Here is a 13,600-nt window from a genome sequence, read left to right on the forward strand (position 1 = left end):
CAACTACAGGCAGAGCTTAAAGGCACAGATATGGGGAAGGTTGCAAAAAAATTCCTAAAGCTTTGAAGGTTCCCAAGATAATTCTTAAATGAAATAAGTTTTGAATAACCATGACTCTTCCTAGAGCTGGCCACCCAATCAATATGAGCAATTGCGGAAAAAGGGCCATAACAAGAGAGGTGACCAAGAACCAAGTGGTCAGACTGGCTGTGCTCCAGAGAACCTGTTGGAGTTGGGAAAAACTTCCAGGAGAACAACAAACACTGCAACACTCCATCGATCTGAGCTTTATGACAGAGTGGCCAGGCAGAAGTCTCTCCTCAGATAAATACCCATACAGGCCCACTTGGGAGTTTGCAAAAAGGCACCTAAAGGGCTCTCAGAGTGCAAGAAAGAGATTCACTGGCCTGAAGAAACCAAGAATAGTGCCCAGTCTGGAGGAAACCAGGCACCGGCCATCACCTGTGCAACACCATTTTAATGGTGAAATATGGTGGTGGCAGCATCATGCTGTGGGGTCATTTTTCGGCAGCGAGGACTGAAGTACAGACACCCTAACCTGACATGAAAACCTGCTACAGAGCATGCTAAACCTCAGACTGGGCCGAAGGATTACATTCCAACATGATAATGACCATAAGTGCAAAGCAAAGACAAAACAGGAGTGGATTAGGAGTAATGTGCGTCACATTTTGGTCAAATTACTTTTTAAAGTAATCATTAATGTAGCGCAATAACTGCATTACTTTAAAAAAAACAAAAAAACTCATTTGTGCTACTGAGATAAAGACGTTGCCCGCTGCTGTCAGGGTACCATCATGCACGCACGCACACGTCTGTGGGCATTCCCACACCTCCAGAAAGATCTCAGCCACCTGAGGAGCATCTCCTTTTCATGTCTGGACCCAGAGACACTACATTTTTTTATAAAACACAAGAAAATAGTCACATCTGGATGTGTTTCTGGTCAGTTATGATTTAATAACAAATGCTGGCCAGTGAAATGTGTTTTTTTTTTTTTACACAAAAGAAGAAAAACTAATGCCGAAGTAACACTGTTTGCAATACATTGCATTTGACAATAAGTAACAATGTTACATAATTACGTTAAACGTAAAGTGACTAGTTACTTTTACAAGTAACGCTCCCCAGCATTGTTTAGGGCCAACTCTGGGAATGTCCTTGAGTGGCCCAGCCAGAGCAATCGAACATCTCAGGGAATACCTGAAAATAGTGGTCTGCTGATGGTCTCCATCCAGGCTGACTGAGCTTGAGGTTCTGTAGAATAGTATGGCAGAAAAAAAAAAACAAATCCAGGAGGACCAAGCTTGTCACATTAAATCCAAGTAGACTCGAGGCTGGAATCGCTGTCAAATATGCTTCAACTAAGTACTAAGAAAATAGTCTGAATATGTGAGTCAATGTGATATTTCAGTTTTTATTAAGAAAATGCAAACATTTCTAAAATCCAGTTTTTTGCTTTGTCATTCTGGTGTACTGAATGTCGCTTGATGCGGGGAAAATTATTTTTAAACATTTTACACAAGGATGTAAGGTAATAAAATGTGAAAAGCGTTAAGGAGTCGGAGTACTTTCTGAATGTACTGTAAATAAGGATATACCACATGGCCAACTGGCACAACCCATTCATCACACCTAAGCTCTCACACTGCATAGTCTAATTGAGCATGTATGCAATTCAACAAAATATGTAAAAAAAAACTGATACTTGTATTTATAATATGGTTTTCTGCCTATGCAGAGTGGTTAATTAATTATGTTAAAACTAAACCTGGACGTCCATGATGACAAAAGCCTTCCATTCCAGCCAGTATTACGAAATGACGCTGCCCTTAAGGCTTTGTGATTTTTTAATGTGACAGCACAGCCCTCGAACGACAGAACTAAAGCTAACATTCACCCAAACGGCTATTCGGTATTCCGCGACATTAAAAGAACGTAAAACAAGAGAAACGCGCGACTAGAGCTCCCGCCGAACATCAGTATTTTTAGCCCTCAATCAGGTGACAGCCTCTTGATTTCCTCCCCCTGCTCTTCCACAGAGGGTTTCCACTTCTCTACTCCTGTGCCTGCATCAGTCGTCCCAATCCGGGGTGCGTTTCGGGTAGTTCCTGTTTGGCCTGCTCCACTGGGCACACAAAGCTCATCTCATGACAGACCTGACAGCAGAACTGCAACTGCCTGGAAAACGACACCGCGGGACTACTACTTAAATATTGATGAAACAGTGCCTATTGTCAGCTAGAAGAAACGGGAGACGGCCCGCTCTGCTTATCACTCCTTTTTAACACCCAGTCTCTCATTTTGTTTTATTCGCGCAACCCGGCTTAAAATCTCAGCCTTCACATGGTTAACCTTGTAAGATATGCAGACAGTTTGAGGTAAATAACAGCACACACCTTCAGACGTGAGCCGGCAAAAAGGGCGGACCAGTTCGGCGAAATTCAAATTGTTCTTCCGAGTCACTTTCTCCGCATCTTCGCTGCACAAGACAGCCACCATGGGTACGAAAGAATCCTGAATAAACTCCTGCACGGACTGCAGACACTGAGCCATGGCGAGGTGGAGTGCCCCGGACGGCGAGGAAAGATGACTGGGAATGGGTTGCCAGCCGCTGTTGCTTATTCACCTCCTGCTGGCGAGCTGTCAAACCGAATCGTCCCGAAATAAAAACAAGTCCCCTCTACTGCCACCCAAGAGCAGCCATGTTGAACTGTGGATTTCCCTGCTGATCGAATTCTTTCCCGTGAGGCAGCGGGGGCGGTCACGTGACGCGGGCAGCTTTGTAAACAGCGCCGGCAACGGCCAGGCGGTGATGTGAAGACGGAGGAGCTCTTGGCTGTCAGGAGGAGACTTTCCGCAGTACTTTGGACAACTCTCAGTAAATTGAATTATCGGACTCTGCTGTTGGCGATTTACTCGTGTCTCAAAGGACTTTGTTACTTTTAGAAGCGCCTCCTCTTTAAGCAGTAACTGTAAGGGACGTAAATATAGCGCCGGCGAGTTGCAACGTGTTGCATGTTGTGGCACATGCAAGTTAAGAATTTCAGTATCCGTGTGACAGCATTCTTAATTTCGAGTTTGCTCTGCTGGTAAATGTGTGTATTTTTTGTTTGTTTACTAATTCTGTAAGGTTTAATTTTGATTGGTTTAAACATGAGGTAAAGAGAGTGACGTGCACAGACATTCTGTTAGGCAGTGGCTCGGAAGGGGCAATTTTACATTTCAGTACATTTTATAAAGCGAATTAGAGTAGCTAACAAAGAAAGTGTAATGGACAAGAACGGTCTAAGCCAACGGGCGGCACGGTGGCGCAGTGGGTAGCGCTGCTGCCTCGCAGTTGGGAGACCTGGGGACCTGGGTTCGATTCCCGGGTCCTCCCTGCGTGGAGTTTGCATGTTCTCCCCGTGTCTGCGTGGGTTTCCTCCGGGCGCTCCGGTTTCCTCCCACAATCCAAAGACATGCAGGTTAGGTGGATTGGCGATTCTAAATTGGCCCTAGTGTGTGCTTGGTGTGTGGGTGTGTTTGTGTGTGTCCTGCGGTGGGTTGGCACCCTGCCCGGGATTGGTTCCCAGCCTTGTGCCCTGTGTTGGCTGGGATTGGCTCCAGCAGACCCCCGTGACCCTGTTTGGATTCAGCGGGTTGGAAAATGGATGGATGGATGGGTCTAAGCCAACACGTAAAACAGCGAGCTGTCTTTAAACGAAAACCTTGTGCTCTCTATTATAAAGGAAGGCTCAATCCAGGAAAACGGGATTTTCTAATCTTATCTAAACCGTGAAGGGACTCTTATTATTATTAGTCTATCCGAGATGAAAAAGTAATTGTACATTATATTTATATAGTGCCTTTCCCATGCTTAAAGCGCTTCACATGAATTCCAAAATAATAGACTATATACAAGTCTGTAAACAAATAATATCCACATAAAATACTAAATAAAAAAATACAAGAAATGCAAAGCTTTAAATTAGAATAAGAGACAATACACCAAAATAAAAAATATACAAAATGTTACAAGAAAATCATGAACAAATAATATCATTTGTGATACAAATATGAATGATCTTGAGCATCTGCAAAGAGAGAATAAACTGAAAAGAAGGGTCAGAATGTCAGAGTAAGTTAATTGCCATCCTGAACAAATGATTTCTTAGTTGTGTTTTTTTTTTTTTAAAGAATTATTTGAGTCCACTCATCACATTCATTAACTTTAGAGGTCATTCCATAGTCTGCGTGCAACGGAGCTGAAGGCACTGTCACCCACGAAGACAGAACAAGTGGACCTTAGTGGGCGAACAGGAACACAGTAATGGAGGAGGTTACGGATGTAGTCTGGTGCAAGGCTATTTAAAGCTTTATAGGTTAGTACTGTAATAATATTTTATATTGAGTTCTCTAAGAGACAGCGAGCCAGTAAACGTGGAGCAGGATGGCTGTTGTGTACCATGGATCTGTGTAAAAAAAATCATGCAGCAGACTTCTGAAGTGACTGGAGCTGTTGTAACAGATTAGAAAGTGCATTGGTGGAGTCCCTCGGGGTCTGTCATTTTACTGTTACTTTTTCTGATTTATATCAATGACATTTTTTCCAATATAGGTAGTAAACTTGTGAAATTCGCAAATGACACTAAAATTGGAGGATTGGCAGACAGAGAGAAGACTTTTAAAAAAAAAAAAAAATCAAAAACACTTGGATATGCTTAAGAACTGGGCAAACACTTGGAAAATGCAGTGTAACATTGAAAAGTGCTCAGAGCTACACGTGAAGGAAAGCAATGTCAATCATAAATGGAAGATGGAAGACACTGTTCTACAGGAAGCTACAGTGCATCCGGAAAGTATTCACAGCGCATCACTTTTTCCACATTTTGTTATGTTACAGCCTTATTCCAAAATGGATTAAATTCATTTTTTTCCTCAGAATTCTACACACAACACCCCATAATGACAACATGAAAAAAGTTTACTTGAGATTTTTGCAAATTTATTAAAAATAAAAAAAACTGAGAAAGCACATGTACATAAGTATTCACAGCCTTTGCCATGAAGCTCAAAATTGAGCTCAGGTGCATCCTGTTTCCCCTGATCATCCTTGAGATGTTTCTTCAGCTTAATTGGAGTCCACCTGTGGTAAATTCAGTTGATTGGACATGATTTGGAAAGGCACACACCTGTCTATATAAGGTCCCACAGTTGACAGTTCATGTCAGAGCACAAACCAAGCATGAAGTCAAAGGAATTGCCTGTAGACCTCCGAGACAGGATTGTCTCGAGGCACAAATCTGGGGAAGGTTACAGAAAAAATTCTGCTGCTTTGAAGGTCCCAATGAGCACAGTGGCCTCCATCATCCGTAAGTGTAAGAAGTTCGAAACCACCAGGACTCTTCCTAGAGCTGGCCGGCCTTCTAAACTGAGCAATCGGGGGAGAAGGGTCTTAATCAGGGATGTGACCAAGAACCTGATGGTCACTCTGTCAGAGCTCCTGAGGTCCTCTGTGGAGAGAGGAGAACCTTCCAGAAGGACAACCATCTTTGCAGCAATCCACCAATCAGGCCTGTATGGTAGAGTGGCCAGACGGAAGCCACTCCTTAGTAAAAGGCACATGGCAGCCCGCCTGGAGTTTGCCAAAAGGCACCTGAAGGACTCTCAGACCATGAGAAAGAAAATTCTCTGGTCTGATGAGACAAAGATTGAACTGTTTGGTGTGAATGCCAGGCGTCACGTTTGGAGGAAACCAGGCACCGCTCATCACCAGGCCAATACCATCCCTACAGTGAAGCATGGTGGTGGCAGCATCATGCTGTGGGGATGTTTTTCAGTGGCAGGGACTGGGAGACTAGTCAGGATAAAGGGAAAGATGACTGCAGCAATGTACAGAGACATCCTGGATGAAAACCTGCTCCAGAGCGCTCTTGACCTCAGACTGGGCCAACGGTTCATCTTTCAGCAGGACAACGACCCTAAGCACACAGCCAAGATATCAAAGGAGAGGCTTCAGGACAACTCTGTGAATGTCCTTGAGTGGCCCAGCCAGAGCCCAGACTTGAATCTGATTGAACATCTCTGGAGAGATCTTAAAATGGCTGTGCACCGACACTTCCCATCCAACCTGATGGAGCTTGAGAGGTGCTGCAAAGAGGAATGGGCGAAACTGGCCAAGGATAGGTGTGCCAAGCTTGTGGCATCATATTCAAAAAGACTTGAGGCTGTAATTGCTGCCAAAGGTGCATCGACAAAGTATTGAGCAAAGGCTGTGAATACTTATGTACATGTGATTTCTCAGTTTTTTTATTTTCAATAAATTTGCAAAAACCTCAAGTAAACTTTTTTCACGTTGTCATTATGGGGTGTTGTGTGTAGAATTCTGAGGAAAAAAATGAATTTAATCCATTTGGAATAAGGTTGTAACATAACAAAATGTGGAAAAAGTGATGCGCTGGGAATACTTTCCGTTTGCACTGTACCTCTGAAAAAGATTGCAGGGTTTATGGTGACAAAACATTTTCATGCTCCGAAGCAATTGAAAAAGGAAACTAAAACGTTAGGTTATATAGGCTACAATAAACACATAGCAACACTTGAATTTGGATGAATGACTGAAACTGAATGACCTGTCCTACTCTGACAGAGCTGGGGCCTCACGCATAACGCTGTGCGTAGAATTCGCACTATAACATGACGTAAGCACAAAAGCCGAAATGTGGTTACGCACAGAAAAATCCAGATGCAGGAATCTGTGCGTTCGCCAACTTACGCGTTCTTCCGCTACATAAATCCCGCTCAGCGTGGAAATAAACACACGTGCACGCGCTTGCTGTCCCGCCCCAACTCCTCCCAGAATTACGCCTCTTTGAATATGCAAATCAATATAAATAGCCCTTGAGCCCAGCGTTCTGTGAAAAGGCAATGGCAAAAGTATGAGGAAAAATAGAAGAATTTCAGCGAATACCAAATGGAGGCAAAGGAAAAAGTACTATTTGTTGGTTTAAACAGTTATATAAGCAACAAAAGGAAGTTGATCAAGTGACATAGCGTGTTGGAGAAACTCGAAAGCTCAAGTTCACAAAGTCGCACAGTGCCCGAAATAAAAAAGTTGTCATATATCAAAGTCGGCGTGGAAAGGCGACTCGTAGTCTACCGTCTGAGTGTCATATGAAAGCTTATTAGGGTACAGTGAAAAAAAAAGGCACACAGTGTGAAAAAAGCACAAAATGTCAACTTTAATCTCGAAATTTCCACTATAATCACGTAGTTTATTTTGTCATTAAAGTAGAACATCATAAACTTCATCTTAAAATCGTTTAATTTACTAGTTTCTCAAATCCCATTGTAGCTAAAGTAGCACATTAAATGCTTTATTGTGTATTTGCTCTTCTATGTGCTCTAGGTCCCTGAATCACTACGTGCTCTTCCTCCGACAGGACACAGAATCCATTACGTTCGTAATATTACAGCTCTCTGAATAATTAAAATACTGAGAAGTATACGTGATATCATTTTCATGATAGGAGTTAAAGCATGTTATTAAACATGGGAACACGGTGGCACAGTGATTGTTCATGTCTTACACAACATGCTTGCTGTGCCATGCGCGATCTTCGATGAAATGCTTTATTACAGAAGTACTGTCTTTTTCAAGCGTACTAACCCCCAATTCCTATCCTTACTTTTCTTTCTCCAAATACCCAATCGCCACACAAACAGCTCTGTAATAGATGTTAAGCCATCTGTAAGGTTAGAACGCTGATTCTTCAAAACTTTTAAGGAACATCGAAATATCTTCGTAATGTTTAATTATTCTATCCATCTATCATTCCAGTGTCGCGCCAGCCACAGCATGAAAACAGCGCGAGGCAGGAACAAACTGTGAACGAAGCTCAAGCTCGCTAGCGCTGCGGCACCGTGTAGTTAAAGTTTTATCTGTATAATATAATCAACATATTTTGCTGCATTTCATCTTAAAAATGATATTGTCATCGTATGTAAATATGCGCTTTATAAAGTGGCTCAGGTTGTGCAATATTATAACTGTATCATAAGTACAATTACCTCACGGTAACTTGCAAGTGCAAACAGTTTTACAAGGAGCACTTGATGGACTGATTGAGTGCGTGTATAGTTCTTGGGATGAAACTGTTTGTGAACCGCGAGGTCCGAACAGGAAAGGCTGTGAAGCGTTGGCTGGATGAGAGCAGTCCAAATAGCGAATGGCTGAGGCAGCGAGTGCTTGATGCTGTATACCGATAATTCTCTTTCCAATTGCTGTAGATCTGTGATTCACACTCAGACACAGTGATATAAATACTCTGAGTGGTGCAGTGAGAGTAATATGGAAAAAGATGATCTGCTGTGGCAGCCCCTAATGGGAGCAGCTGACAGAAGAAGAAGGCAGCGCAGTGAGAGTAACAACGCTAAAGCAGTTATGGTATTTAGAATAGTTTGACCATTCTGTGGACCATTATATTGTTACAGGTTAATTACAATCAGATGCATTAAATTTATGAACTATATGCGGTTAATTTCAGTGTATTTGATAAAGCCGCCGTCGTGGATGTGGATCTAACAAAGGGTAACCACACAGGAACAGTAGAACTGCTTTGACGTTGGGTGCCGCCAGTCTGCAAAACCGAGTGGAGAACCTGCGTATGACAGGGTATGAGGTACCGTGGAAAAGTGCGTGGCTTTATGCCAAGTGCAGGTTTTATACATCACGATTTGAATGTGGAAACGTTCTTGCACAACATTTCTGTGCGTACGCACCGTTTATACATGAGGCCCCTGGACAATCAAACCTCCTTGGTCTAAGGTTGAGGAGAACATGTGGAGACCTAATTCAGGTCTTCAAAATCCTCAAAATTTTTCAGGCATTGTTAAAGTTGAGCCAGTAGAATTTTTTCAGCAGAAGGGTGAATCGCATACTCAAGGACCACTGTTGGACAAGTTACTCAGGAAGTGTAATGATTTACTTTTTGCTTAGTACCAAAAATAATTAGTTACAATATCCATTACCTGTATATTACTTTTGACACCCCCCCCCCCCCCCCATAACAGGGTCATACAATTAGATTCTTTTAAAAATAAATCCACTTTATTGGAATAATTAACCTTGTAGAGGAGGAATCAACAATCAAACTGCAGAACCACAAACATTGTAGCAGTTTCTCCCGACGTTTTAACTTAAGTATTCTTACAATAGAAAGGAGTTTAATGGTTTTACCAAACATTTTCAAAACAATAAGCATTACTTCATATTTAGGCTGATATCATACCCAGACTCCAATTTTGTTACCATTGTCCGACATATTAAATATGGTTCCAATGTTCAGGAGTGAAACAATGATTGTATGTTGTTAACGCAAGCTTCTCAAACCTCCTATCAGATAATCTGTGCCTTCTTGGGGTGAGCATTAAACTTCCTAAACTGAAAAGCCGCTCCACAGATGTGCTTGAAGGGATTGGAGTGTTGTACTTAATGTACATGTTTTTGGTATTTGAGGATTTGTTCAAAGTATCATCTTAACCTCATGACCTCACTTAGTCCATAACTTCTTTTTCTGCCGAGAAGCTGTCCTCAGGCTCTGTCTTAAAAGCAAAAAAAGTCCTTTTCATCATGGCTGGCTGATGACACAGAGGCAGACCTCCCTGCAGGAGCAATCATGTGACACTCTGCTGTCAGAAGCTCCCTTGCAAGCTCTCTCTCAAGTTATCTCTCAGTCATCGGAGTCTGCACTTCGGGCAACTGTCAGCTCCCAGAAGTGCATCTTTGCTATCCAGTACATCAGCAAAATGAGTGTGGATGGCCTGAAAAATAGAATTTGGTCATTTATTCTAGTTTAATTTGTTATTTGAATTGTTTTTTATGCATGCCATCATAGACTTAAACCACCCTTCTTCCCATGATGGAAGATTTAACTTAATGCTTAGGCTATTTATTGACCCTTTTATTTGTTTTAATCTTCTGTTGCTTTGATGACAATTATTATTATTTTGATTACTATTTTTTTGATAATTGTGCCGACTGCTTTAAAAACAAACATTTCAGTATGGTCTGTTCCTTCTGTCATGAAAGGTGCAATGCAACAAATCTGCCTGAATACATTTGCTAAATGATAAGAGGATTAGGAATACAGCCATACCTTCACTATGACATTTGGAAAGCCAGCTGTCATTCTTGAGAGAGTGTCTTTCAAGCCAAGCATCCTTGTCATCAGCACTTCGCGGGTTTTTAATAAAGTCCCATAACATGTGCAGTGCTGCTGTAAATGGCTTCGTGACGGTACAGAACTCCTGCAGGAATTGGTCCTCCATGTCATTGAGGCACTTCATTCCTAGTTTGAGATAAGAGGCTGTTCAGCTCGTTCACAGGCATTTCAGTGATTCTGGAAACTGCCTTATAAAAGAAATTCCATCTTGTGGGTGATGGCACCAGTAGCTTTCTACGGCTGACTTCCTCCACATGTTCGACTTACCTTTGTTCAAAGAGGTGTGCATTTTGCAATACTCCAATACACAGCTGTGGCGTCTGCACTGGAAGATAAGTATTTCTCAACATCAGTGGTGGAAATTAGTTTAATTGTATGTGATGCACACCCCTGTAATGTAGGGGAAGAGTAAACTGACCATCAGTCTCAGTGGAGAGGGCTTCTGTGAGATCTGTAAAAGGGACATCCTCATCTATGTCTTCCAGTCCAGAATCAGACTCTGGATTCACAGGCTGATATATTTTAAATGCCTCGGCAAAATTTGGCACATTGTATGTCACAGTGGCTACAACTTTGCCAAGCAGTCCTTACAGTGAATGAATTTGTGTTATCTCTGCTCCATTAACATCAAATGTGTCCAAACTCTGATTCTCTTACATGTTATGGTAGCCTTGTTGTGCTCCAAAGTGGATCTGCTGATCTAGCGAAGTGTCACACCCAGAAAGCTTTTGTCTACCTCTCCAAGAATGGCTTTCAAATTAGATTCCATCTTTGCATATTCTCTATCAAGGTAGTCAGCAAACGTTGTCTGTGGCGGTATAACATTGCTCTTCATGGGTATTTTCACAGTAATGCGTCAAAATGATGGTGACTCGGCAGTTAAAATAGGTAACATCTCTCCTACAGTATCCTCAGTGACGAGCTTATTCAAATCCCGTCCACTTAACTTCTCTCCACCAGAGTGTCCTGCTCTGAAATCCAGTTGTGTTTGTTTATCTGGAGTGCATGCATCACTGGCCATAAAAGCCTCCCTGTTAGCGGGCGCCAGCATCTTGTTCCACAAGTTTCACATTGGTGCCGTCCTGCCATGTCAGATGCTGTTGTGTTTTTTGCAGTTGAAAGAGCTTTACTACCAAAACAAAGTTTACACGAACGACAATGCTCTTTGCAACTTTGACTGAGAGAAGCTCAAAAAAATGACAGTACTTCTAGTTCTTCCTTATCCTCTGTCATTGTTGAGTCTGCTGCGTGCATAACATAATAAAATAACCTACATTAGACCAAAAAAATTGTGTTCTGGAAATACAGTGTTAATTGGATTAATAACTGTTATATTATTACTGTTTTTGAAATTGTAATCCCTTACATGACTTGTTACTGGGGAAAGTAATAAAATTACAATAATGTGTTACTGAGTAATGTCTTACTGCCCAGCACTGTCAAGGACACCAGTGGAAATTCAGGGGTAGGACATTTAAGGCCAAAGTCTAGGAAGCTCTTCTTTACACAAAAGGTTAAGGGAATCTGGAACAAACTACCGAGACATTTAGTCGAGGCAGAAACCTTGGGAACCTTTAACAAGTGTCTGGATGAGTTATTGGGACAGATTAGCTACTAGCTACACAAAAAAGCTTGACGGACTGAATGTTCTCCTCTTGTTTGTGATATTTCATGTATTGTGCAATAAAATAATGGACAGGTTTGTCAGCATAAGAAAAGGAGAGGAATGAGTAAACAGAATATGTTACGGAGGTGGATGTAAGAAAGTTTCTTAATATGATTTATGTGGGTAGAATAAGGAATGGAGGAAACTGAAATGGCAGAAAGAGAAGGTCTGATGATATTGTCACCAAGAGGACTCAGAAGTAGCTTATTTTCTTAAGAGGAGCTGTAGTGTCAGTTAGCATGATTTCAGTTTGGTTGTTTATTTTTAGAGAGTTCTGTTCCATCCAGGTTTTCATTTTACTGAATCAAGCCGTGAGCTGAGTAAACTCTGGGAAATGTTCACTATTAACACAGAAATAGATCTGGGTGTCATCCACATAGAATGATAACCCAGTCCAAAGCTATGAATAATATGGCCAAGGGGAAGACTGTAGATACAGAACAGCAGAGGGCTGAGGACAGAACTCCTTGTGTGGCCGCCTGTGAGCTGGACCTGCAGTTACCAAGACTAACCAACGCTTCCCTATCAATTAGTCAGACAGGATTTAAACAGCTGGAGGGAAGTGCCTGAGATACCCAGAATGTCCTCCATTCTTACACCAAGGTCTAAAATAATTAATAAACTGGTTTAGCCAAAGTCTGCCTCCATAAACAAATCATTAGTTACGTAAAGTACAGCAGTTTCACAGTCCTAGACACAAATTAGTGCCCACTTTTATTTCTGCATTTGTAATTTCAAGGGTCAGTTGAATTTCACATCAGGAGCATGATAATCAAAATATTTGTCCACAATTGTCATGGCTGGATCTTTCATCAGACTGACACACCCTAGGGCCCTGCTCGCTTAGGTGAAAAAAAAGAAAATGTCAGACAGTACAGGCGCTGACAGCAGTCGGCCTTCTAGCACACTCCCCTAACTCAACTTTGACCCTCATGATTATAAATCTGTCCAATCACACCTAAATAAAAAGCTTTTAAAAGAAAAATATGAGTCCTGGTTGATATGGGTGGGGTGTGATCTGCGCAGGTGCCTATGGGTTACTTTTATGAAAGGGTACATTTGATGTGTCACAGGGCCACAACAGAGAAACACTCCCAAGTGGATGGTCATGCAAAACTAGAGCTTATTGCTGCAATGAAAAGAAAATTCAAAAAAGGAGATAAAAGGACACAACTGGAACTAGTGACTCTCTGTAGCAATATGATAAAAATTACAACCTGGGGACCTTCAAAAATCTAAATGCGTAATTATTTTAAATGAAGAATACGAATTTCCAAACTATGGTAAGCTGCCCTGAAAGGCATCTTATCTATATTACTAAACCACGGTTTAATTTATGCACGGACGGCGGACGCACCGCATGCGCACTGCGCCTCAGAGCAAACCCAGCGGCTTCCCAGAGTCAGTAGGTGGCGCCCAAACAACACAACCTGTGAACTAAACCTGCTCTAATCCACTGTGCCAGCAGTCTGTGTGGCATATTTGAATCACATAACGGAAATTCAGTATTAAAAGTAAGAGTTGTACCTAACGACACAGCCACAGAGAAACAAAAACGAGACCGCATGGATAAAAACAATAAATGGAGGCTCCTACAACGCGCTTCACAAACACCAGAAGCAAAGAAGTCACGGCTCCAAAAAGAAACAGCTCAACTAACGGAAATACAAAAACAAGCCTGAAAGGATAAAAACCGAGCCCGTAGTTC

At 41.9% G+C, this 13,600-nt stretch overlaps 1 protein-coding gene across 2 annotated transcripts in view; it reads right to left on the reverse strand.

Annotated features, from left to right (window-relative positions):
* The window catches only part of trappc8 (trafficking protein particle complex subunit 8), a 126,779-nt gene extending 124,018 nt beyond the window's left edge, over window positions 1-2,761 (reverse strand). For both annotated transcript variants that reach the window (XM_028803465.2, XM_028803464.2), the window contains exon 1: window positions 2,421-2,761. In XM_028803465.2, the coding sequence (XP_028659298.1) occupies window positions 2,421-2,577 (157 nt within the window). In that variant the 5' untranslated portion in view covers window positions 2,578-2,761. The remainder of the gene's footprint in view (window positions 1-2,420) is intronic.
* Window positions 2,762-13,600: the final 10,839 nt, after the last annotated feature.

This window comes from Erpetoichthys calabaricus, chromosome 6 (genome assembly GCF_900747795.2).
Source record: "Erpetoichthys calabaricus chromosome 6, fErpCal1.3, whole genome shotgun sequence".
Lineage (NCBI taxonomy): Eukaryota > Metazoa > Chordata > Cladistia > Polypteriformes > Polypteridae > Erpetoichthys > Erpetoichthys calabaricus.